A 25,443-nucleotide genomic window follows, 5' to 3' on the forward strand; every position below is an offset into this window, starting at 1 on the left:
AAATAAGTTCTCAAATGGCAATGTATTATTACATTTAGAGCTTCTGATTGGCCATAAAAATAACACAGTTTTATCTTTAAATAGTACTAAGTGATTTACTCCTACTAATGCAGGGCTTGCTTTCAAAATTAAATGAACAATTTTTTTCCTTCTTAATGTTTACAGCTTAACTCCATAGGTTAGTGCAAATATTTGAAAGAAAATAAATACTATTCAGTATAAAGATATTACAGAAAAAAAATTTGGAAAATCAAATTTTTTCGTTACTGAAATATTATCTAGGTTTTCCTTAAAACATTTTTGGATTTTCTCAAATAGTTTATCAATAAATTTCTATTATTATTATTCATTTTTTTAATATCTTATGAATGGTAGGTTAAGTTTCAAATGACATAAATTTGTGTGAACGGTCAATCAGGTTAGGTTAGTAACATTAATTCCATATAACTTATTCATTATGTATTAAATACATTTTATTATTATGCAAATATTGTCTTTTAAATATTCAACATGGCAGAAATATTATCCTGTGGACATTCTACAGGAAAATGAAATATTTATTTAAGATAATAATTTTATTATATATTAACCATTTTACTTTTGTTTTGAAAAAAAAAATGTTTTGAAGTAATTTGCATTGTTGGATTCGATTTATTAATTTTTTTATTTTCCCCTATTCCAGGTAATTACCTGATATTTTGCATAGTGTAGTCAATAAGTACATGAATTTTATTATTTATTTAATAAAGTAATCAATTAACAACTTAGTACCTACAACATTAATATCTTCTGAGTGGCTGGATATGAAACACAGTTTTATTAAAAACACATTATTACTATCAATATTAAAGTCATACTTAATGCTGATATCATACTTGTGTAAAAGTTTATTGCTATGTATGATTGTAGCTAGGTTAATTGAATTAACCGTAGTTCAATTTCTTTGCATAATAGTACGTACTTTTTAGGTAGATTTAGAAGAAATACTTCCTATTGTAGCCATTACCATCATGTGACTTTTTGGAAAATTTTATATAGTTTTTCGTTTTTTGAACTGTAGACCCCAAAACCATCATCAACTCAAAATTTTATATATATATATACTAGCTGCAGTACCCGGCGTTGCCTGTGCTAAACACATGGAGCTTTATTGTCTGCAAGTTAAAGCAAACTGGATAGCGCTATATGACAGTGTGTCGGACATAGAGAAATGTCACACAATTACTGTTTGTATGTTTATGACCTATGATATTTTGTTTACACATGACGATCGGTTATTTATTATTAGTTATAAATTATTAAGACCATTAATCGAAATAATAACTTACCTATCTCTCAAGTTGGAAAAAAATTACACATAAATGCCAATTTTCATCGAAATCGGTTGACTTGGTGAACAGTTCACTGGAAACAAACATCAGGACACTGGATTTATATATATTAAGGTTTATATACACACACACGAGAGACATTCCGAAATTAAGTTTCATAATTTTTTGAAAGAGCTGATGGTACACCAGATGAAATAGACAGTGGCCATAAGAATTGACACCCGTCGCTGGTTCGACGATGGAAGCAGCGTCAGCGGAGGAGGAATGAAGCTTGCGCAGAGCGCCGAAGAAGAGAGAGAGAGAGAGAGAGAGAGAGAGAGTTGCAGCAGACCGGCATGCCGGAGGTTAACCCGGTACAGATCACGATGACAGACATGTCACTGACAACGCGGTCGGAAATGGAGGCGCGTGCCGTTATCCCTGCAATGAAAGCTCTCTTCTCGGAACGTCACTTCCGGAACAACGCTGAGGTGGAGCAGGCTGTGCGACAGTTCCTTGCATCGCAGGGCACAGAGTTTCTCCAGAGTGGCTTCTTCGCACTGATTACACGCTACTAAAGATGTCTCAGTGTCAATGGGACTACGTTGAAAAATAGTGCAAGGTGTATAGTTCATGATGCCATGGTGTATTTCTTTTGACCGTAAAGTTACAGTGTGGGAAAAAAAATTACGAAACCTACTTTCAGAACGTCTATATATATGTGTATATCTATACTAATATTATAAAGCTGAAGAGTTTGTTTGTATGTTTGTTTGAACGCGCTAATCTCAGGAACCACTGGTCCGATTTGAAAAATTCTTTCAGTTTTGGATAGTACATTTATCGAGGAAGGCTATAGGCTATATTATATTATCAATAACATTAGGGATCCTTACTAAAAGTTCATTTTAGAATCAAATGCATTGGAGGGGGTTAGATACAACATGCAGTACACGTACGAAGTGTGTGTTGACAATGCCGCAGGCGCTAGAAGTTTATTTCCTATTGCCTATTAACATTGTTGCCACGCACTAGATGCCTTATCATTCTTAATTTTCCCATACAAGTAAAAAACACCTGTGTGATATTAACAACGAAGCAATCAGTTCCCTCATATAGAATACATAATGATAGTGTGAGGTATATATGTAGATATAAAGATATAAATAAATACAGATAGAGAGATACATAGATATATAGGACTATAGCTGTAGATAGAGATAAATATATATTTAGAGACATGGATAGATTATTTGTATATGTGTAACTACTTCAAACATATTACAAAACAAAATTGAATGAGGCATTGCAATGCATGCCGAGCATTAGCTAGATAATGGAATCTTTTCAATATTAGTAATCCCTTATTTTTCAGTTTTTTTTTCTATATTGCTTTATAGAGTCTAGATTACATACAGACCAGGTAAATAACTATAAACTGGCAGAACAACGTCTGTCGGGATCTGAAAGTGATATAAATTATTTTGCACACTTGACATTCAAATTAAGAAGACAATTACTAACTACATCTGATCTCTAAACAGTTCCCCTCCACCCTGTGTTCAGCCCGGGCAACGCCGGGTACTGCAGCTAGTAAAGAATGAATGAATGTGATTGTTGATGGGCATGCCAGGATGTTGGCGACACTGAACTGAGCCACCTCGCTCCGTGGCAGAGCGTCGGAGAGGCGGAGAGCGTGCGATGCGTCTCCCCCGACGCACGGGAGCAGCAGCGTGAAGCCGAGCCGGTAGCCGGGGCCGTGCCATGGTGGTGGGGGCGGACCACGGCCTGCAGGCGGACGTCGTCCTGCTGGTGGAGGGGACCGCCATCAACGGGGCCTACCTCAACGACCTCAAGACCAACTACATCATCCCGACGCTGGAGTGAGTGTCGGTCGCGTCGCCCGGGGTACTTCTTGCACGCTTCAGCGACATGCGTGGTGTGTTATACAAATTTGATTTAAAATTACCAGCAGTAGAGAAATAACCCTTTTAATCGTGGCACAGATTTTAATTTCACTCTGAAATCAATCACAGCTTCGGCTTTGTTTCACAACATTGAAATTGTTGCATACGTTTTAACAACGTGACAGCCTAAAGCAACGGCTCAAAAACACGCCCACCTTGAGCGACACAGAGGTGGCAACGGCGAATCATGTTTTCACGGATACGCTGGAGCATGTGTGGAGTCGACCTTATGATTTCGAACGCTTCAATGATTCGCTGTGTAAGCTCTTCTACCGTTCCTACTGGCGTAGCGTAATAATATTATAATTTTGTTTTGTATAATAATTTATTTTTAACGGTGGGCTTCAAGGCAATTGTTTTAAGGGTGCACCACTGGCGGGTGTGGTTTTGTTGTGGAAGCTAACGCATGTGAATGCAGTGGAGCCGCCCGAACCCGCTCAGAGAAAAATGCCCTTGGCCCCTTTTTGGCTGTTAATGCCTTTTTTTTTTATGCGTGTATATTGTTGGTTTTTCCCTTATTATTATTATTTTTTAATTGTTTTGTCTTGCAATTTGTTGTGGAAGCGGAAGATGTTAACGTTGGTTTTTATTTGGCCAGTTAAAACTAGCGTCACACTCAATTCCTTTTTTTATATTATGTACATCATTACCTTCCTTTAGCTTGTTTTTTTTTTTTTTTTTTTAGGTTAAGCCCTGGTGGTGTTCCAGTGGGAAACTTCAAAAATCTTTTAAAATTGCAGGACTAGATGAAGTGTCATTCCCCACCAATTTGAATTTGTCGTAGGAATAGGCAAATCACATTCTCAGATACAGTCAACTCTTTGATATTAAAAAAAATTTTTTTCAAGGAAAAATATTTTATGAAATATATTAAGGGAACTTAAATTCATAAATTGAATCATTAGCACCAGTGAGTTGATGAAGGCTACATTATTTATCTCTGTAGAAGCTATGAAAGAAATTTTTTTATCTGCCACCATACGCAATGTGGGACAAAGTTGCTGGAGCTGACAGTAGAAAATGATTAAAAAAAATTGTAGTTGAAAATTGATTGAAGAGAGATTAAAAGCCTTGATATTTCTGGTAGAGACCAGAAGGTGCTATATAATATGTTAAATAATTTATAATAACATATCCAGTACAGTACTCGGCTAGGTATTTATTAATGTAGGATTTTCGGACAAAATAAAAGCTTTTACCTAGCAAAAATAAAAATGCTATCTGCTATATAACATGACTTGATATCTAGAGACAGTGACTATTTTCTTCATGGTTTACACAAAGATAATATTGTGATAATAACTATGGCAATGCAACTATTAGGTAAGTATAACAGTTATTATTGTGCCAGACCAGACTTAATTTTCATTTTGTAGGATTTACCCTAAATTTGAATATAAAAACATCTAGGGGATCCAGCATCAGGGAAAAAAGCAAAAGTTTGGATTTGTCAAGGAAATTTTAAATTTTGGGAAATATCAGGGAACATCTAGTCAGGGAAATATATGCTAGGCCAAGGAATTGAAATAAAATGGTTGGATAAATGTTCATTCTCTGTGTTTAACTCATTAGCCGTGTCATGCATGATGTATTTCGCTTAAGTCCTTTTTGTGGCAGTGTTGGTGTGCCTAGTATTTTTGAGCAAGGTTGTATTTTTAGCATGTGAAGCTTATGTAATTCAAACTACGTGTGTTTCATGACATTGAAGTATCTATAAGTATGTTGTGAAGTGACTAACTGACTATGTCAAATGACAATGTTATGATGCTGCCAAAAAAAAAAAAAAAATACGAATATTTTTAATTTTTATTTGTCTATTGAAATATCACATGTTTTTATCAGTGAAAATTAATAAAATCTGCAAAAGGCAGGGGAAATTCAGGGAATTCTCTTTGTGGGTTTGACTGGACACTAGAGATGTTAGTGTTCTGGGAAAAATATTTTTTAGAAACTTTTTTGGTAATTTACCCAAATAAATTTATGCAATATCGGAAAATTTTGTACCAAAGAGATGCCTTCAGAGAATCAAAAAATTAAATTTTATCAATTTTTTTATACGTGCAGAACCAATTAAAACATACATTTGGTTGTTCTTTAAACACACTTAACGTTAAAAGTTGGGTCTACCAACTGATCGGAACAAAAAAATTGTTGTTTGAACAGTACCTAGAAATTAATTATTTGCATGAAGGTCCTGTCACTTTGACAATAGAGTTGGATGGGTAGTATTGGATGGAAAAAGGCTTCCTTTTTTATCTATAAAATAAATTCGGACAGGTAACCTCAAAATATGTTTAAATCTTGTCACACTATGAAAGTTTATATTTGGTCTGAGCTATCTCTAAATTTTCCATTTTAAGGGGTATTGATCCCTAAGTTAAATGTGCTCAGATAATGCTTGCCTTGCGTTCAAGTGTTTATTACATTAAAAGTGTATGTTCTTTTAACAAAAAAATTTATTAGCATTTTTTTTATATATTTTTTAAGCATTTTAATTGTTATTTGACTCATACTTTGCTGGAAACTCCAGCTTTAAGCAGGTGAAAAATTTTCTTATAGAAACTTTATTTTTATTAAGAATAAAGTATATGGAATGCCATGAGATAATGATTTTCTTTAAATAGTGCTTTAAAATGTAAAAATATCTAGTTTTAAATGCCTCTGTAAATCTCCTTTTTCAAGTTGAGAATCAACAACTTTCAACACTAAATTAAAACGAGTTATGTATCAAAATGTTAGAAAAACTTTAGCTCAGAGTATTCTTCAGCATTTAACGAATACATATATTCATGGATTCTGAAGTTTAATTCCTTCAATTACTTGCTGGAGATGCTAAGATAAAGGCTTGCATTCTTCAAACAGATCTAACATTCAAATACCGTGCAGTGCAGCCCTCTCGCGCCAAAGAGAAGAACTACTTGGACTCGCCACGCCTTCACCCTCTGCCCCCTCATCTTGGTTGTTTGAATGGAGCCAGACTGTAACATGACGCGCTGTCGGTGGTGGTGAATCACTTAGTCTGTTCGCTTGCGATAATGTGTGGACGGGTTGGAGGGAGGGGTGGAAGGTAGGGAATGCACAGAACAGCGTTGCCTGATGTCCTTGTAGCGGGACAGCTCAGTCACGAGCCTGTACGGCCGAGGGCTAGACTGCTGAAAGGCAAGTGGCAGTTCCGAGCGATACTGGGCACGGGGCGTTGTGCATATAAAATAGTTTTTACTAATCTTGTGTGAGGTCGTAATTTGCAACGGGTAATGAGAAGAGTTCATAATGAACTAATTAACAAGTCAAATATGTGTGATATCGCGAAAACTTACAGCTTACACCAAACAATTAACTAAATAAACACCAATTAAATTTTTGTATCAGTCATTGCGTTCATTACTTAGGTTATCGATTGAAGTTCAAAAACAAATAAAAAAATAAGTTTATGAAGGAAAAGCAATGGTTTTTTTCTTGCTTCGATAATTTTATCGTCTTTTGTATTTGCTTAGAATCGTTTTATGTTTTACATTGCTGTAAGAGTTATTTTTTACATATTGTGATAAGTAGTAATGATATGTCTGATATCGAGATATTGTACGGGTCCGTCTGGAGGGGGAAAGGGAAGAGACAAACGCACAAAAACTGTAAATAAATAAATGTATTTATTGGTTAAATTTAAAACTATAGGCCTAATGCTAAGCAACATCTGAAATTTCTTCGTCAGATATACATGGTTATGAGATGAATTAGTTATACTAAAAGTGTAAGACATTCAATACAAAAATATGTACTAATCAGTTCAATTATAATGTCAGTTTGGAAAGGACATTTTTTCTTTGCAGATTTTCAAATGACTCGAGTCACTCCATGCGCCATATTTCAAAGTGAAATACAACCTCAGAACTCTTAATGCAAAAAAAAAAATGGCAGTAAACTTTACTTGATTCATCATAGCCGTGTTCTTGATTGAGTACAGTGTTTTTTAATTAAGTATTATTTATGATAAGCATTGACACAGGGAAGGGAAGGTGGTGTGTATATTATATATAAATAGTACAATTTTAATAGAAAAAAGAAGTAAGAATGTTCACGACTTAAGCCCGTATCACACGATGGCAGTTTCCTTGGAAGGTCATCCATGCCAGCTAGTATGATGGTTTAGGAGTTGAAATAGCAGAGCGCTGTCCGTTTTCATGGATGTTTTTTTAATCGGCCGTGTTCGAATTTGTGGATGGTTTCGTACTTGATGAATATTTTAACCAATCAGAATGAATGCCCCTAGTTTTTAAATCTGTAATTAACTTTGGAGGAACTGAAATGTTTTGATTGTTTGAAAATAATGGTGAACATAAATTTCTAATGAAATCTAAGCAGTTACAGCAAGCATTATTCGAAAACTTTTGTTGTTGAAACTTGTAATGTAAATGCTCACCCATTTTCGATCGTTTTATGAATGTTAATAAGAGTATTTGAAGTGAATTTTAAATACTCAACTAGTTGGACCATCGTATAGTTAGACATAGGCCTATATTAAAATTACGAGATATGTTGTAGGTAGAAGATAAAACATAGTTTATATATTTTTAAAACGTGATGGCTTTTGAACATTATTTAATTTCATTTCAATTAAATTTCACCACGAGTGAATTAGGCCGTGTGTGTGATAGTTTCTTTCAGAGAAACATACCTTTCTAGCTGTCAGCTAGCAGTTTTGTTGGAAGCTTCTAGCGGAATCCAAACGAAACTTTCCATCGTCTGATACGGGCTTTACACTATGCGCGCATGATGTTACACGCCACCGAAACATTGTTGCTAATTTATAGGGGAATATTACCAATTGGCAAAGTGGGAAAAATATAGCTCGAGAACGCACAGATTTAGGATGTTGTGCGAGTTGTTTGAAAAAGTTTGACAAGATATATAAAGTAATAAGCTAATGTGAAATAGTGGAATTATGTGGAAAAATAATTCGATAACTATTTTATATTAGGTAACATTACTGTAAACTTTTAAAAATGCATTTATTTCTTAAAAATAAATTATTTAGGAATCCAAAAAATATATATAAATTATTTCATGATTTGCCTATTATTAAATTGTACATAGCAGGTTGTAACTTGTACTCAAGAACAATAGGTACAAAATTTTTGTTGAAATAATTTAATAGTACCCAATGAAAGTAAATTTTATACGACTCGTACACAATACAAATATAATTGGTTCAGACAAAACTTACATTATTTAAATATTTTAAGATAGGGCCTATGTACATTATTTCATTTGTGCACACAGCTACGCTATTATTTGATACTTCCTTATCTATCGTTTGGAATCAGGACAATATTTCCAAACTTACGCAAAGTTGCTGACGACTAGTGAAGAAATTTAAAAGTTTCGAACTAACAAAACGGAATAGGTTAACGACTCTAGCCACAAGTAAATGTTCTCAAAATTGTATTTCAATGAAAAAAAGTCACAAATGTTGGTTAAAATATGATAAGCAAAACACTAGCGAAACTATGAAACAGCAATATAGCATGAAATTTCGTATTCTCAACGGAAAAAGTTATTTACAAACAGTAAGGTATAACCGAGCATATATATATATATATATATATATATACACACACACACACACACACACACTTATTATTGCAAATATAATTTAACAGAATTAAATGCGTAATAAGTACCTACATGCTTGTTGCATAAGATATTGATAACTGGCAGCATTATTGTAATTTCTATTCACTTAAATGCATGTAATTGTTCCGTCATAATCATTAAATTAACAAACACAAAATGTATAAACGTGGAACCATTGAAATTTCAAAACACTGAACTATTAGAACAATACCTTTGTTATTTCTTAACACCAAATTGCAACTCTTTCATAATATTATCTTACGTAATGTTAATACTATATAATAGATAATGTAATAAACAAAACATCTATGTTTGCTTTTGCGTACTGGCGTGAATTGCGCGGGCGTTCTGTGATATTACTTTTTCCTTATTTTTTTATTACCGACTGTACCTGTGCTCGGCGCGCAAGATAAATTCAGCCTATCACTTGCTGACGCGGCGGGTCAGTGATACAGCGGTGTTTGTTTACTTCGAAACTCAGCTAAGAGTGAACAGAGAAACGTTGTTTGTTTGTCCTTTTGCAAGGGCCTGGATTCAGTTGTCTTTTGACAGTAGCAATGAGCAGGTCGCGCATGACGCTAGTAGGCTGCGTTTTTACGAGTCAAAATGTTTTCTATAACTAGGATTAAGTTGTACAAAGTCATTAAAGTGCAAACAATGTGGAATTTAAAGCATTATCACGCGTTTACCTTCGTCGAGCGAGCCACGGGCATAGAAGATAAATCGGAGAAGGTACGAGCACAAATTAAAAAGGATGTAGCCCGCGAGGTCTCTAAATTTAAATCTAAGCTGGACAGCGTTCAGAGAGGAGAAGAAAAGTTCCTGTCAAAATTTGCAATCACTGCCTTCAGCCTAATCACATCCGGTTTTTGTTCGTCAGTCTTATGCTTTTCAATATTTCAAATCAATTTCCAAATGACCACTTCACAATTAAAGGTAAAAACTGCGAGCTAAAAATAAGTTTTATGGTATTTGAATTAAGCAGCCTCAAAAACCCAGAGGCTCTACTTTTTACGTGCAAATAATGTTTTGACACTTCCGAAGTTATTCCGAACAAATTGCGGAGAAGTCATCTCGAATTTTGAAAGCAACATTAACAGATTTGCTATCAGTTTTGTTGGGAACCCAACCAAATCCCGTTTTCTGCGTCAAACGCTTCTTTTTGGCTGTTTCAAAGTAGTTTCGAAGTAACTAGTTCGAATTTTATGTAAAAATAAACAAATTGAATTCAGCGACCTCGAAATCATTCAGGGGACAATTTTTTAACGCTACTATCAATGTTGTGGTATTTTCGAAGTAATTTTGATTAAAATTCGAAGTAATGTTATTAAATTTTGACGTAACATTCAAAGATGTACAATTAGGGACCTCAGAAACCCAGCAAATACAGTTTCCTGCGTCAAAGGCATATATTCGCCGTTTTCGAAGTAATTTCGAAGTTAATATTTCGAATTTCGATGTAACAACAATGGATTTGAACTCAGCGACCCCGAAAACCCCCGAGTACGATCATTCGCGCCAACTGTCAAATCTATTTGACTTTTGGCCAGGGAATTCGGATTTGGCCCCACTGTGCGGCGTCCAGTTATATGAGCGGTCCAGGCAAGATATGGAGATAAATAAATGGATTTATTAGTTACTTCGGGTAATATAATAACATCCAAAATGACATGAATTAGTTATACAAGTGTAAGGCATTCAATACAAGGTGTACTAAGCAGTTTAATTATAGTGACGCACTGTGGAATGACCTTTTTCTTTTGTAGCTTTTCAACTGACTCAAGTTTTTTTATGCACCATCTTTCAAAGTGAGATACAATCTTAAATATCTCAATTCAAAAAGTATTTGCAATAAATTTTATCTATGGCAATGCATGAAATAATTTTGTTCTTTATTGAATACATTGCGTTTAAGGTTTGTTCATGAAAAACGTTTAACCGGCGATGGGATAGGGGGGAATTGGGGACATAAAGGAAGTCAATGTAACGTATTTGTGTAAACAGAAAATTATTAATGACTTTCATTCGAACGAATATTAAAATATGTAGTACTGAATTAATAGGACAAAGATTAAGAAAGTTCGTGGATTATGCCATTAACGTATTACGTCACACGCCACCGAAACATCGTCGCTAATTTTTTGAGGAATATTACCAAATGGGTGAGCGGAAAAAAATATAACTCAAAAACGCTTAGGCATAGGGTTTGGTGCAAGTTGTGTTAAAACGTTTGACAAGTTGTATGTAGTAATAATGAAAATAATGACAATAATGAAAACAAGTAAAAAATTGTTTCCGTTAACGAGTTGAGCTTAGGTAACATTAATGTAAAATTTTAAAAATGCCTTTGTTTAAAAAATATGAAAGAGATATTAATATATATATATAAATACCTGAATCGGCCTATCATTAAATTGAAAACATGTTTAAATTGTACTCAATAACATTTACTGCAAACTTTTGGTTGAAACCATTTAAAAGTACCAAAACGAAAGGAATTCTCTAGGAACACTCGTGCAAAACACACAAATAACTGGTTATAACTGAACTAATATTCTCTATAGTTACATATATTTACATATTTTATATTAACATAATTATATTAAACAGCCCTCATGTGGGCACATTGCTACACTATTTAGAAATTACTTCCTTACCTATTGTCAGGAAAGTAGAAATCGGATAGTAACATTTAGGAATTAAGAAAATATTTGCAATTTCCACTTTCTTCCATCGTTCTGTGAGCTGTTTCAACTCAGCTTGTACAGCGACGCATCTTTTTGTACGTGACGTTTGAACAGCATCGTACAAAATCGTCGATTTATCCTTTGATTAATTTATTGTCCAATTTTATGTATCATCAAACGGTGTGTACTCAAGTTAGTGTATTGTGTATGTAAATGTTTACTTTGAAAGTGTTTATGTAATTTTGTGATATTCCTAATTCCATCTCCACACATTGATATTATTCCTTCCCATATTACTTCATATTTACTTGTCTTGAACTAACTTAAATTGCCTTGTTAAATGCTTTGTTTGACCAATTTTAATGTCAATCTTCAGTTCATTTATATACTAACTAAAAGCCTATTAGAGTACCCTAGAGAGAAAGAGATTCTTGCAATTGCTTTACTCACACTGAGCTTAGTCAGAATAATATTGTTTGACTTAATTATATGATATATATCTATTAACCTACTCAATTTATCACAAACTGAAACTGGCTAATCTCCACCGATGGAAATCGGAATATCAAATCTTATATTAGTATTATCTTAAAAAGTTATGTAAATAAGTATTTATGTGTTAAGATATGCTGATCGACTATGATGCAGGAATTTGTATTCATATGGTTGTAATGAAACCTGGCCAGATAGTGGTTAATAATATAGATCTGACAAAGTTAATATTTATATTTCATGGTAGATTTGGCTGGACAAGACAATGATATACAGTTTATGAAGGTAAATTGGCGCCCTAGAATCCGTAAGTAATTTATTACCCTATACTCAAATTTTAATATTCAGAGTACATTTAAATATTGCATTAAACCGACCAAGTATATGTTAGAAGTAGGTGTTTGTTTCTATGGGCTTTGACTTTTCAACTTTGATATGAATCGATATCAAAGTTGAAGGTGCGGAGTAACATAGAGTTCTGAACGGCACGGTGAAATAGGGCTGTCTTCTCTTGCAGGCGGCCACCAGTCACAAGGAGGAAACCGTTGGCGTGGGCATACCTTCTTGCGGTCTAATGGGCATTAGAATTTTTTCGCGAACTTCATGGCCCTACTTATTAGTCGTGAATAAATTATTTTGACGTGGCAACGTCTAATAAATCGATGAACGCCGGCTGCACGCACGAAAAAAAGGCCCGTAACGCACATTGTCCCGTTTCGCTGTGTCCCGTTACGCTCATTGTACGCTTGCGCCGCATCTATCTCTATTCCACTCGATCGGAACAATCATCGATTTAACTTTTTCGAGGCACATTAAACTTGAAACACTCACATTCGTTTCCTACTTTTACTTTTCCTATCATCGTCCTATCCTTAACAGAATAACACAGATTGGAAGAAGTTAAATAGCAAACATGTATAAAAGTTATAGTTAAAATAATCTCTTCGTTAAAGTAATAAACATATTTGAATTAATGAGTGCAAATAAAAGTAAATTTATCAATTAAATTGTAGATTTAATTTCACTCCTTCTTTGTATCCATACAAAATAGTGATAATTCAATAAAAATGATTCAATTTTATTCATAAAAGTATGCAATCATTTCATCAATATTTTGTTATGACGTCACGTTAAACTATCGTCCGTAAACCGACTTTACAGACAACCAATTTTTTTTGGATATGCGATTGTTCTCCGGAAATGTGTCTTTTTTGTTACGCATTAAGAGAAATTTAAATACAATGTTCCTGAGAGCTTTACCCATTTGTCTAACTGTTTTAAATAATAGGTGTTGCTTTAACTCACCCGTGTTTCTCCACTCTTGATGTCTGTACCAAATTTGCCAACGATTTCTTACTTTTAACACCGTTATTCAGTTTCTTGATAAAAAAAAAAGGTTGGTTGTCTAGACCAGGCGACAAGGTAAACAAAAAATCTAGCTTCCTTTAAGTACAGGCTGAAAAAACATCTTTGTAACACCTGCTAACCATCGGCGCTACCCTATTGCTTGAATCTGTGTGTGAATGTGCGAGTGACTGGTTTTAATGTAGTAGCACTTTTTTTTTTTTTAAATACTATTTGCTGTATGTTTAATCACTTCCCTTTTTATGTATGTCTATGCTTAATTTTTAATTACTTTAAATTAGTTATGGTTGAATCTTTGGTAATAGTTAATATTTGAACATTAAGTTAAAATTTTAATTTTTTCTCTTAATATTTAGTCAACATCTGCGTATATAATGCTTAATTTTTAATATTCCACTATTTGATGTAATTACAGAAAAGTGGTTAAGTGTAAGAAAAGGCTTACCGCCTTAACTTCGCCACCAATGAAGACGATAAATAAATAACTAAATAAATAAATTTGCGCCACTTTGGCATTTTGACAGAGCCGAAAATGCCGTAGACTGAACTCCAACTCTATCGCTCCGTCTGCAGTTTGGCAACAACGTAGAGGACGACAACCAGGGATGGGACGAGCTCAGCATTTCTGAGAATCGGGTATCAACACGAGTGTTTGGTGTCAAAGATAAAGATTAGACCCGGGAGGAGTGGGTGGTGGGGAGGAGGAAAGGTTCGACTGACGCGCTGTCCGACGGACAACAGTTGAACTTTTTTCTCATTCTTGCCCTGTGTTTCTGAAAACGGCCAACAGATGTGTTAGCATCGGAAATTTATTCTCGTAGCCGAGGGCCTAATAAGCCTTAATCTCATTTTATAACTAAATATTTCATTACAGGGCTGGATGGAATTTTTGGAATTGTTTTCCTATTTGTGCATTTTTAAATTTTTTGAAAATAATGTATAAATTTATCTCACTATAATATTCATTACATAATAATTTTATTTTAAAAAGTTATATAAATATATATTCCTTTTTACACATGAAATTATTTTGCATATATGTCCTATCAACATTATGTTATTTATTTAGCTTGTCTAACCTCTTTAAATTCCCATTTGTTCTTTGCTTTTTTTTTTTTAATTTGTTGTGATGGGAACAAATTACATTTCCGTTTTCAATAGGCATTGTTTTGATTGGCTCAGTCAAACAAACATGTCTGTGCTAGTGAAGTTTTCGGTGACGTTATAACCTTCCAACTTTGGCATAACATGTTGTAAGGTGTTGAAGTGAAAATTTGGCATTGTGACAGGACCTTAACGTGTATCAACCTATTTTATATATGATGTAAATCTATGTTTGTAATAGAAAAACAGGAAAATTTTGTTTGGGAAGTTTTTCCACTCACATTTCTGCCGGACATGCTGAGTACCAGGTTTCTTATGTCCTGCGACTGTGATAGCATGTGCTGTTTCTGATGGTTGGCGTCTGTGATTGGTGCAGGTACTTCAACCAGGGTGCCATCATTGATGATCGGGACAGTGCAGAGGTAAGCACAGGAAGCACTTAGTTGATGTGAACTTGTATTTGGAGCATTTGGAATATCGGTATGCCTGCCACAATTCAGCTGATATCAAGGGAAAAAATTTGTACCCACATCCGGATGTCAAGCTACGAGATGAAATAAAGATCTGGGAGGTTTTGCAGTAGAGTTTTGGCTTAACAGATTTTTCACTTAACTGGTATAAATTAAAACTGAGTGTAATGTCATAAATTAAACTAAATTAGAGCCATTGAACGTCAATTTTTCATTAATTTTTTTTTGAACTCTGTTACTTTGTTAACCATCACTGTCTGGACCAGGCTGTTACGTATAACTGAATAGACGGATAACAGAAATCTCTCAATACATAAGTAGCTATATCGTTATTTCATTGCGGGCGTGGTACGGAAACGAAAATGGAATACTTGCAAGGTAAATAATACATAAGCCAGTTGACTCATTCATAAAAATATTTTAACGAAAATGTATGAAACCATAAACCTGTATGGAGTAATTTGGGTTTGTTTTCTGCGACACAGTTCGTACATACTTTTGAAGTGAAACTTCTTTACTGAGGGAGCTACAATTTTAGAGCTTTACGAAAATTACGATTGCATGAGAGGAGTAGTTAGGTGCGTGGTGGGGGAACCGGTAGAGGAGGAGAGTGCGTCAGCGGCGACGCCACTCCAACGCACGCATGCGCTAGCGGTCGAATGGGAAGACAGGTAGGTACGTAGCGGAGCATGCTGTATGCTAGTTGTGACGGCCGGAAGAGGAGAGGTAGAATGACGCAGCAGCGATGCTACGGAATTCTCGTAACGCTGCTTGTATTTGTCTACGCCTCAGTTTTCGTAACGGCTGACGGTTGACACTCAATTATTTCTTTTATTTAATTTAAGAATCTACAATTTATTTATTTGTGTGAAAAAGAGTTATTGATTTGTGCAATTGAGTTTATAATTATAATTCATTTTTATGTGGATAGTTTGATCGAAAATGAAAATAATTTATCTCTATCTGTACCTTAAAAAGTTTCACTTCTGTTTTGCATGGACTCCACACACACAATTTATTTTTATTTAACAAATGACCTATGACTATGGTTTAAAATTATAAAATTATTAAAAATTGTCTAAATTTATGAATATAAAAACTTTGATCAACATAACAGTTTTCAGATTAAAATTTTTATTGTTTAAGAAAATGATTATACAGTTTTTTTTTGTTTGTGTTCATTTTATGCCATATTATTATGATTATATTTTTTTTCCATTTTACTGAATTTCCCTTAAATTTTTCTTGAATATTGGTTTTGTTTACTGTCATAAAAAAGAACATTTTTATTGTTTGAATTCAAGTGCTTGAATTACATGTAAAATAGAATTGTTTTGAACACAAAAGTCAAATTTTAAAGAATTAACCTAGCTTGAAGATTAAAAAGTATACTATAGGAATACATTTTTTGGGTTCTGTGTTCTCACCACTTCAACTTAAACTGACAAATGCATAAAAATTGTCATTTTTATACTTTAATCATATGCAAAGCTCCGAAAGAAATGTTAAAAATCATAATTTTTAAATGAGGTTTTAAAAACATGACAAAATTACAAATAATTGTATGTTGACTATCAGCGCCGTTAGTTTGCAAGCTGCCGCCAGTAGGCCTTCGTGAAGCTTCGAAAAAGCGAATCAATCAAAGTTATTTTTAATATTTGATTTGACTTCGCCAAGGAAATTTTCTGTTCGTTTTATTTGAAGCTTTGGTTGTGATGCAAAGTTTCATGTTTGTTGGAAACCTAAGATTCTCTCATGAAACTATTTAGTTTTTTTTTGTGTTGTGTGTGTTTTGCTTGAAAAAAAAAAGTTTCTTAAAAAAAAAGAGGTACTCCATTTGCTTTTATGAAAGCTCAATACTCAAATTATGAATGGTTGTTTGATAATTTTTATTGAATGATATTATAAATACAGCGCCCAATCGGTTAATCACTTAATCAGTCGAATAATTAATGTTAAAACTATTATTTATTTTTTTACTTCAATCTTGTATTTGTGATACAGCTTCGCCAAGAACAATACATATTAGCAATTCGATTCGACTTTGGAAATATTTTAAAAAATTCGATTTGATGTTCGCTTTGCGTAAAGAAAAAAAACAAACTAGCGTTCGCACGGGCTTAAGCCGCGAGCTTTGCCAAGCGGACGGGGAGGACTCGGAGTTGTGGGGTTGGCGGACCTGGTGTCTCCTCCCGCAGGGCAGCACCAGCACGCTGTATGGCCTGGTGGTCTACCACGCCGCTGACCGGCTGCCCCACCCCTTGACGGACAGCTACGGGGCGTACTGCAGTCCCCAGCGCCTGCTCACCGTGCTGGATAATGTCGAGTGAGTTCACCCCCCCCCCCCCCCCACCCCGCCCCCCGTCTTCCAACAGAGTGTTCCCGATTCCTGCTTTCTCCGAGTACCGAGGGTTCATCCTTTACCGATGCGGCCCTGCCTGACGAGAAAGGACGGTTTAATACAAGGTGTCCTCGTTCTGTAAAGTCAGGGGAAATCGGGGAAAAGTCGGAAAAGTTGAAAATGATCAGGGAACTTACTTAAAACCCTGTAAAAGTCATGCAAATTCCCCAGTGATGGTAATTATTAGAGACAAGATTTTAGGGTTAATTTTTAGTACAGTTTTGTTTTTGAAATGGAGGAATTGGTGCTATTGGTCATATTTTTTTTATAAAAGCTGTATTTTGATACTTCTCCACCAAAATAATGGTAACATTTTTGTGCTGCATTTTTACTATAAAGAATAATTTGTAATACACTGTTCTAAAACTGATACATTCAGAGCAATAAAAATTAATTAGCGAGCATTTGTGATTTAATAAGAGATGCACAATAAAAAAATATATATATATATTTTGTGATTTTGAGTTTTTGTTAAATGGTACGTAATTCCATGATATAACTTGCAGTTCGGTGCTTTCTGGTGTATTAACTTGCATTTCAGTGTTATGATATGCTTTTCGGTGTTATTTCGTGATCCATTCTGCCATTACCCAGCCTGCGAAAGATTTTTTTTTGTGATGGTATTTTAGTGGATAGTCGTACACACTGTAAATACCAAAAGAAATAAAGAAAGTGGAGAGTGAACTAGACCAGCTGTGGGGATGGCCGGAGGCTTGATTTTCTTTATTTCTTTCAGAAAATTGGAAAATATGTAAACTATTTAAATTGTTAGTCGGGGATAATTGAAATTTTGGTCAGGGAAATTTTTTTAAAGTCTTTCATGAACACATTGATTTAAATTTTTTGTGAGAATATATTCTGAAAGGATGTCCAAATTCTATAGAGGCTAACACAACTTGGAACCTGGTGTATCAACAAAGAAATATATTATTGATGGTCATTTGTTTGCATTGAGAAAATTTTTCAAACTATTTTTCTGAGCAGTTTCGTGGCTCGTCTATAATTGCAGTGTCCGATGGACGTTGATCACCGATTGGTCCACGTGAACCTCTGGTGTCATGCGTGATGTGGGAAAATGGCCCGAGTACATTGTAATCCTGAGATTTGCTTATGGAAATATTTTTAATTTTTTTTTGTTGTATATGTGTTGCTTGAATAAAGATGGTTACGGTTACTTAAAAAAAATTTAAAAAAAAACATTCCATTTTACTCTTATGAATGCTCAATGTTAAAATCATGCATGGATGGATTTTTTTTTGGTTGACCACTTAATCACTTCAAAGTTCAAACCATTACAAACTTTTTTTTAGTCTGATGAATGGTCAATGTTAAAATCATGCATGCATGGATGGAGTTTTTTATGGTTAATCACTTAATCACTTCAAATCATTACAAACTTATTTTTACTCTTATGAATGCTCAATGTTAAAATCATGCATGGATGGTTCTTTTTTGGTTAACCATTTAATCACTTCAAACCATTACGAACTTTTTTTACTCTAATGAATGCTCAATGTTAAAATCATGCATGCATGCATGCATGGTTGGATTTTTTTTTTTGGTTAACCACTTAATCACTTCAAACCATTACAAACTTTTTTTTACTCTTATGAATGTTCAATGTTAAAATCATGCATGGAAGGATTTTTTTTTTGGTTAACCACTTAATCACTTCAAACCATTACAAACTTTATTTTACTCTTATGAATGCTCAATGTTAAAATCATGCATGGATGCATTTTTTTTTTTGTGGTTAACCACTTAATCACTTCAAACCATTACAAACTCTTATGAATGCTCAATGTTAAAATCATGCATGAATGGATTTTTTTTTTGGTTGATCACTGCATCAGTTCAAACCATTACAAACTTTTTTTTTTTTTACTTCATTCCTGTAATTTACGAGACGAGTGTAATATTCACAGTTTGGTTCCTACTTTGTGGTGGATGTTGAAGGCTGGCCGGGGGGAGAGGGGAGTCGCACGCCAGCGTCGCGGAGGGCTTCGCCACCGCCCTGCAGGGCTTCGAGGACTTCAAGGCGAAGCGGGAGCCCGGGGCGCTGCCCCAGAAGTTCTGCGTGCTGGTGTGCAACTCGCCCCCCTACGCGCTGCCCGTGACGGAGGCGTTCAGCTACGCCGGCCGCACTGCGGAGCAGCTGGCGACAGTCCTGCAGGAGGTACGTTCACGCCGGCGCTAGCGGGGGACGTCGACTGGTGTAAGTTTTTGGACGTACGCCATTGCTAAGAACTTTTTCTGTTGAAGAAAAACTAATAAATAAAATAAATAAATAAAAATACCCAAAAAAGACAAAAAAACACACAAAATTAAGCAAACAATTGCTGTTGTCAACAAGGATATGAACACCACAAAATATTCCGAAACAGGAATATGGTCAACAAACAAAGAAAAATGTACTAAGAGAACGAAAAAAAAAACCTTACAAATGATGACAACACAAAAATATTGAACCCAAAATAATTCAGCACAACAGTTGAAACGAGACAAAAACACGACAAAACGAAAAGACAAACAAATACAATAGTTTTACCAAAGTTAGGGGATGTTCATTTTTCCGGGGGAAATTTCCCGGCGATTCACCTAGAAATTTTCCGCGAAACCGGTAAATTTTCCCGAGTTATTCTTTCACACGGACAAACGTTTAAATTCTATCAACCTTTTTTTTTTTTATACAAGCAGAACCAAGTAAAACATATTATCTTCGAAAGATTTGTGCAATGGGAGTGCATTACTTGATGTAGGCTTTTGGACATAAGGCCATTGCTTAGCGCGTGTGTGTCTGCAGACTATTGTGTTTGTTTCATCTTTTCGTTTTGCTGCTGTGTTTTTGTCTCGTTTCAACTGTTGTGCTGAATTTTTTTTTGGGTTCGGTATTTTTGTGCGCTGACATCATTTGTGGGTTTTTTTTCTTTTCGTTCTGTTAGTCCATTTTTCTTTTTTTTTCTTTTTTTTTGTTGACCATATTCCTGTTGTGGAGTATTGTGTGGCGTTAAATCCTGACAACAGCAATTTTTTGCTTAATTTGTTTTTTTTTTGTCATTTGTGTTTTTTTGTAGTTTTCTTCTACAGACATACATGTGCTAAGCAGTGGCGTATGTCCAAAAGCCTACATCAAGTCAAGAAAAACATACATGAGTCTTTCTTTACGAAGAAGTGGCTCACGTAACATGTGAGATGTCTACAAAACCAATAAGTGAAAAAAATGGTTTTGTTAACAGTATCTTTCAATCTGCAGAAAATAAATGATTGTATTAATTATATCCACCTATATTAAATTTGGGTAAATGAAAGATGGTAATGGTGAAAAGGAAACTGTTCCGTAAAAATTCTCGTATTTTTTTCTGAAAAAGTTTTCCCGCCTTCGTCTCTGGTGAGCGTCATTTCCCCGCCTATTTTTTTTTTGGTAGTTAACTACATATATAGTTGGAAAGACATCATTGAGTAGTAGTATGTCATACATAGAGACCTGAAAACAGGGAGGTCATATTTCTCAAAAGCGAGGTTATTTTATTTTAATTCATAGCGCAAACATGTAGTGCTAGTGTTCTCATGCACTTCTGTTTTGTTTTTGCATATACCGTATATACTCGTGTATAGCGCGCCCTTTTTTCCCCTCAAGTAAAGGAAAAAAATAAGGATGCGCGCTATACACGGAAAAAAAAAAGTGAGTAGATGAAGCGGGGAGGAGTGGAAGTCGTTAACTGCCGGGTGACAGGTGACGTTTCTGGCCAGCCCCCCACACATACGCACAAGCAACAAGGCCTTTCTTTCACACACACACGCACGCACACAACCTGGTCTCACACACACACACACACACACACACACACACACACACACACACACACACACGTGCGCGCGCAAGCTCGCAGGTCTCTTGTTTATTTTTAGACCTCCCCCTCTACAGAAAGCCAACGCAGCTAGTAAAATAAAAGAGAGAGAGAGAGAGAGAGAGAGAGAGAGAATGTTGACACCAGTCCCCCCTCCCACTTCCTTCGCTTCGTCGCAGCTGCTACCGGTGAGTCATCTAGTCCTCCGTGTCACATTCCTGCCTGCCTCCCTTCCTCCCGTCCACGTACCAGTTGTAACGATACAGCGCTTCATTATCTTCCGCCTACACAGCTGAGTTTAAGTATTTTCCTGACGCATCACCACACATCAATTTAAATTATCATTTGTTTCATACGTAATTACTTAACAGGTACCACAAAATGTTAGTACAATTTATTTACGGGAAAAAAAAAATTTTTTTCTTTGGAATTTGTTGCAAAAATCGTGGTGCGCGCTATACACGAGGGCGCGCTATACACGAGTAAATACGGTAATGCACTTTGAACAATCTACATCTATGGTATAACAGGATAGTAAAAATTTATTTAAAGTGTGGAGTAAAGAATTTGATGAGTTAAACTAAACAGATGATGTTAGTGTTAGAATAGTTAGGTTTTTAAAATACATATTTCTTTTTTGCATTTATTAATCTTTAGAAGTCAGTCATTATAAAAAGGAAATGCATAGATTTTGAAACATTCTACACAGGATGTAAAATATTGTCTCAAGGTAAAAATTTTGGTATTTAAGAAATATGATCTTATAAGTGGGAACTTTATAACAGGCTACAACTGCAATTATTTTGCAAATTGTAATTTTGTGCAAAGTTTGCATATTTTTACTAGAGGTGATACAAACCGATATTTTTTGATCACAGTCTATACTGTTATTGCTCTTTTTGTATATCTGTGATACTATCGCAGTTCAAGCACTTCTTGTCTGTTCTGATGGTGAAAGTCCAAATGGTCCGGACGGGGAAGTGTTGACGTTAACAGGCAGAAGTGCCTCTCTCCCAAGCGGTTTCCCTTTGGCTTTGTGAACTTAAGTTCGTGCCACCCGCCACAGATGGCAGCACCGTGGTGGTTGTACGTTTCCGTTCCATGCGACTTCTGTTCCATTCACGAAATCACTCCCACCAAATGCCATATACCGAGAGCTAAGATGTTACACATTGACGGGCTTGTCGTTTGGTGTTGATGTCTCCTCTCCTCTTCTCGCCGATGTCTCTCTTGACAGAGAGCCAGGAGGGGTGGAGGAGGTCGAACTGCTGGTCTGGCCCCACGTTGGGCGCCAACTTGACGGAGATGATTGGTGTTGTTGGTTTGGTGTTGATCCGTCTCCTCTCTTCTCTCACCGATGTCTCTCTTGGGTGAGAGCCAGGTATCGTGTGGAGAAGGTCCAACTGCTGGTCTTGCGGCAGGATTCACAGTCGGCTGGTATGCAGGCGAATAGCTAATGGGGTGAGGGATAGGGGGCTAAGCTATTCATTGAAAAATGTCTGTATTTTACACGGAACTTTTATTGACCTGAATTGTCCAAACAGTTCAATTTGTCGCCTGCGTCGGCTTTAACAATATACACTGGATTTACACACGGTACACCCTATCGTCCAGAAAGGGGGGGGGGGGGAAGGGAGACAAATTCCCTATGCCGAGATAGGTCCTCGGATGGCCTAACTCGCGAAGGAGGGGTACGAGCAGCAGAAAATGGATAGCCAGTCGTTCTGCTGCTCCCCCTATGATCGTCCTATGGCCAGTGGGCGGAATCCAGCCTCACTGGCCGTCGGGCCGATCAACTGCCTTTCAGGTGGATGACCTCGCCTTTATATAGGGAGAAATGCGCGGGAACGAAGAAAAAGAAGGGAGGGGCGAACTAACTCCTCTTTGGAAGGGATGAGATGCGTGCGCATGAATCTCGCTGAAATTTCCCTTCCCTGGTGGTGGAAGTATAAACTAGATATTAATAATTAAAAAGAAAAGATAAATGTGGCATAAATAATTATATGTAAATACATATATATTCAATCCTATGTATTAAAAAGTATTTAAACTTGCTTTCACAACTTAAGTAGTTAAATTTATACTTTTATAAAATATTAATACAGTTGGTAGATCGCCGGTCACAAGATGGCGTCGCAATGTACATGTTTAGCTGTGGCAAGAGAAAAATATCCATTTGTTTACACAACTCGTCCATATTTACTATTATATTCTGCAGTACATTAATATGTGTGGTTATAGCGACGTAAAAAAATAAAGGGCGAAGATGGTTGGTTGCTTTAATGAATTATTCTATTGTTCGTCGCTTTGTTTATAACCTACGACGTCACACAGATTCGTCGCCGCATATTACGTGAGTAGGCCTATTGCCGAAATACATTTTTCCCTGAATTGCTTCTGAACTTATTAAAACTCGTTTTGGGTTTAATTATCACGTAAAGTAACGTGATATTTAATATAGGAAGGGCGGGCACGTGTCAACATCAAAAAACATTTTGCAGCGCGTTAAAACTCGAGATAGTCGCTCGTGTCGTGAAAATTGAGTACAGTGAACAGGTCCTTAATACAGTAACGCGGTTGATATTAATGCCGGACTATGCAAGTTTTAACGGCAATACCAAATAAATGTCGTCATATAATGTTCATGCAACCTGCTGGGAAACTGGAAAAAAAACTGCACTGAAACGAAAATTTGGTGGATTCCAGCTGTTGACCGTGGCGAGGTCACGTTACGGCGCTGCCGGCGATTTTCATTTCGCTCAGAGTTCATCGTTACTGTCGGTTACAGGGGCGCAGTTCTCAAGTGCTCGCCGTGAGTAGGCAGTGGGCGCAAGTGATGTCGTGTACACACACAGGGTGGCGACAAACCGGGAAAAGTCAGGGAATTTTGCCAGCGGGGAAAAGTCATGACAATTTTTCAACTAGTCAGGGGAAAAAAATTAAATCTTGTCTATAAAGTTCCTGCTGCAGCATTTTACAGCTTGATATTTTTCGTAGTCTTTGTTAATTGTGTGTAGCGAATTATTAAGTGAAATTCTGAAATACTTATAATTTACACGAAGTTTGACCATTTTAACGAAGCCATTTTTGATGTTGCGGGGTCCCCGTGAAAATTTCTCTGCTGTGTTTGCGTTGCTGTTAACAACTGGCGTTGTATTGCCACCGTGGTCATGGGACGTGTACTAAGTTATTCTATGCTTACTAGTTTTATAGCTCATTGTGCAAACAACAACCTGCGGCGCTCGCCGCGACCGAAAAGTCGCTCGTGTTCTCTGCTGCAGCGGGGGATCCACTTGTCGGTGCTGTCCCCGCGCAAGATCCCGGCGCTGTACCGCCTGTACGAGAAGGCCGGAGGGGACCTGCCGACGTCCCAGACCAAGAACTACGCCAAGGACCCGCGTCACCTCGTGCTGCTGAGCGGCTACAGGTGCGTGGCTGGACCTGCGGACAACATCCCGTGGTTTGGTTTTATTTTCCGTTTCAAAAATAGAAAATTTGAAGGTACTAATTTTATTCGCTATACATAGGGACTAGACTACAGTATGTGGTGGATTGTGATAAAAAACGAAATAACGCCACAAAGCTCGGCAAAGAGAGAGGAAGAGAGAGAAGGAGATGAAGTGAAATAGAGAAATAGCGAAGAAAATTTTCTAAGTAAAGACGACTCAACAAAATTGTTACTCACTTCAAAATAACTGCTCAGGATAGTAATGATTATTTATCAGTAGATATGGTGATTTATAGCATTTAAAATAATAACATTTAGAATTTTGAATTTGAGATTTAGCATTTTGTAGCATTTTTAAAAACAAGATTTAGCCAAGTCTCTCATTTTACATTACCGAAGAAAAGTATATTTTTAAAAAGCATTAAATAATACACATATTAATTATTAACAACCACAGAAATAAAGATCTAGCACAACTACAAAGATAGCCTATCTTCGCAGGTTTACAAACAACTTTTTAGCACTTATGAGTGCAATAAATTGAATACTTAAAATTACAATAAATATTTTTTAGCCGTGTTCATGGCCATAGTTGATGTAGAGTGCACAAATAATGTTATTGAAACTCTTTTTTTTTTTAAATTTTTTTTTCTTTCGTTTTTTCAATTTTCGCCTTCTTTTGGTTTTCGATCATGCCAGAAACCGTTGCTTGCCGTTTTA

At 35.9% G+C, this 25,443-nt stretch overlaps 1 protein-coding gene across 3 annotated transcripts in view; it reads left to right on the forward strand.

Annotated features, from left to right (window-relative positions):
- Positions 1-25,443, forward strand: part of LOC134540840 (mediator of RNA polymerase II transcription subunit 25-like) — a 60,683-nt gene that overhangs the window by 2,087 nt on the left and 33,153 nt on the right. For 2 of the 3 annotated variants that reach the window (XM_063383823.1, XM_063383825.1), the window contains exons 2-6: positions 2,944-3,193; positions 14,933-14,978; positions 17,225-17,352; positions 19,384-19,603; positions 24,557-24,702. In XM_063383823.1, the coding sequence (XP_063239893.1) occupies positions 3,075-3,193; positions 14,933-14,978; positions 17,225-17,352; positions 19,384-19,603; positions 24,557-24,702 (659 nt within the window). In that variant the 5' untranslated portion in view covers positions 2,944-3,074. The remainder of the gene's footprint in view (positions 1-2,943; positions 3,194-14,932; positions 14,979-17,224; positions 17,353-19,383; positions 19,604-24,556; positions 24,703-25,443) is intronic. The other variant, XM_063383824.1, reaches the window with a different exon arrangement.

The sequence above is a fragment of the Bacillus rossius genome, chromosome 17, assembly GCF_032445375.1.
Source record: "Bacillus rossius redtenbacheri isolate Brsri chromosome 17, Brsri_v3, whole genome shotgun sequence".
NCBI lineage: Eukaryota > Metazoa > Arthropoda > Insecta > Phasmatodea > Bacillidae > Bacillus > Bacillus rossius.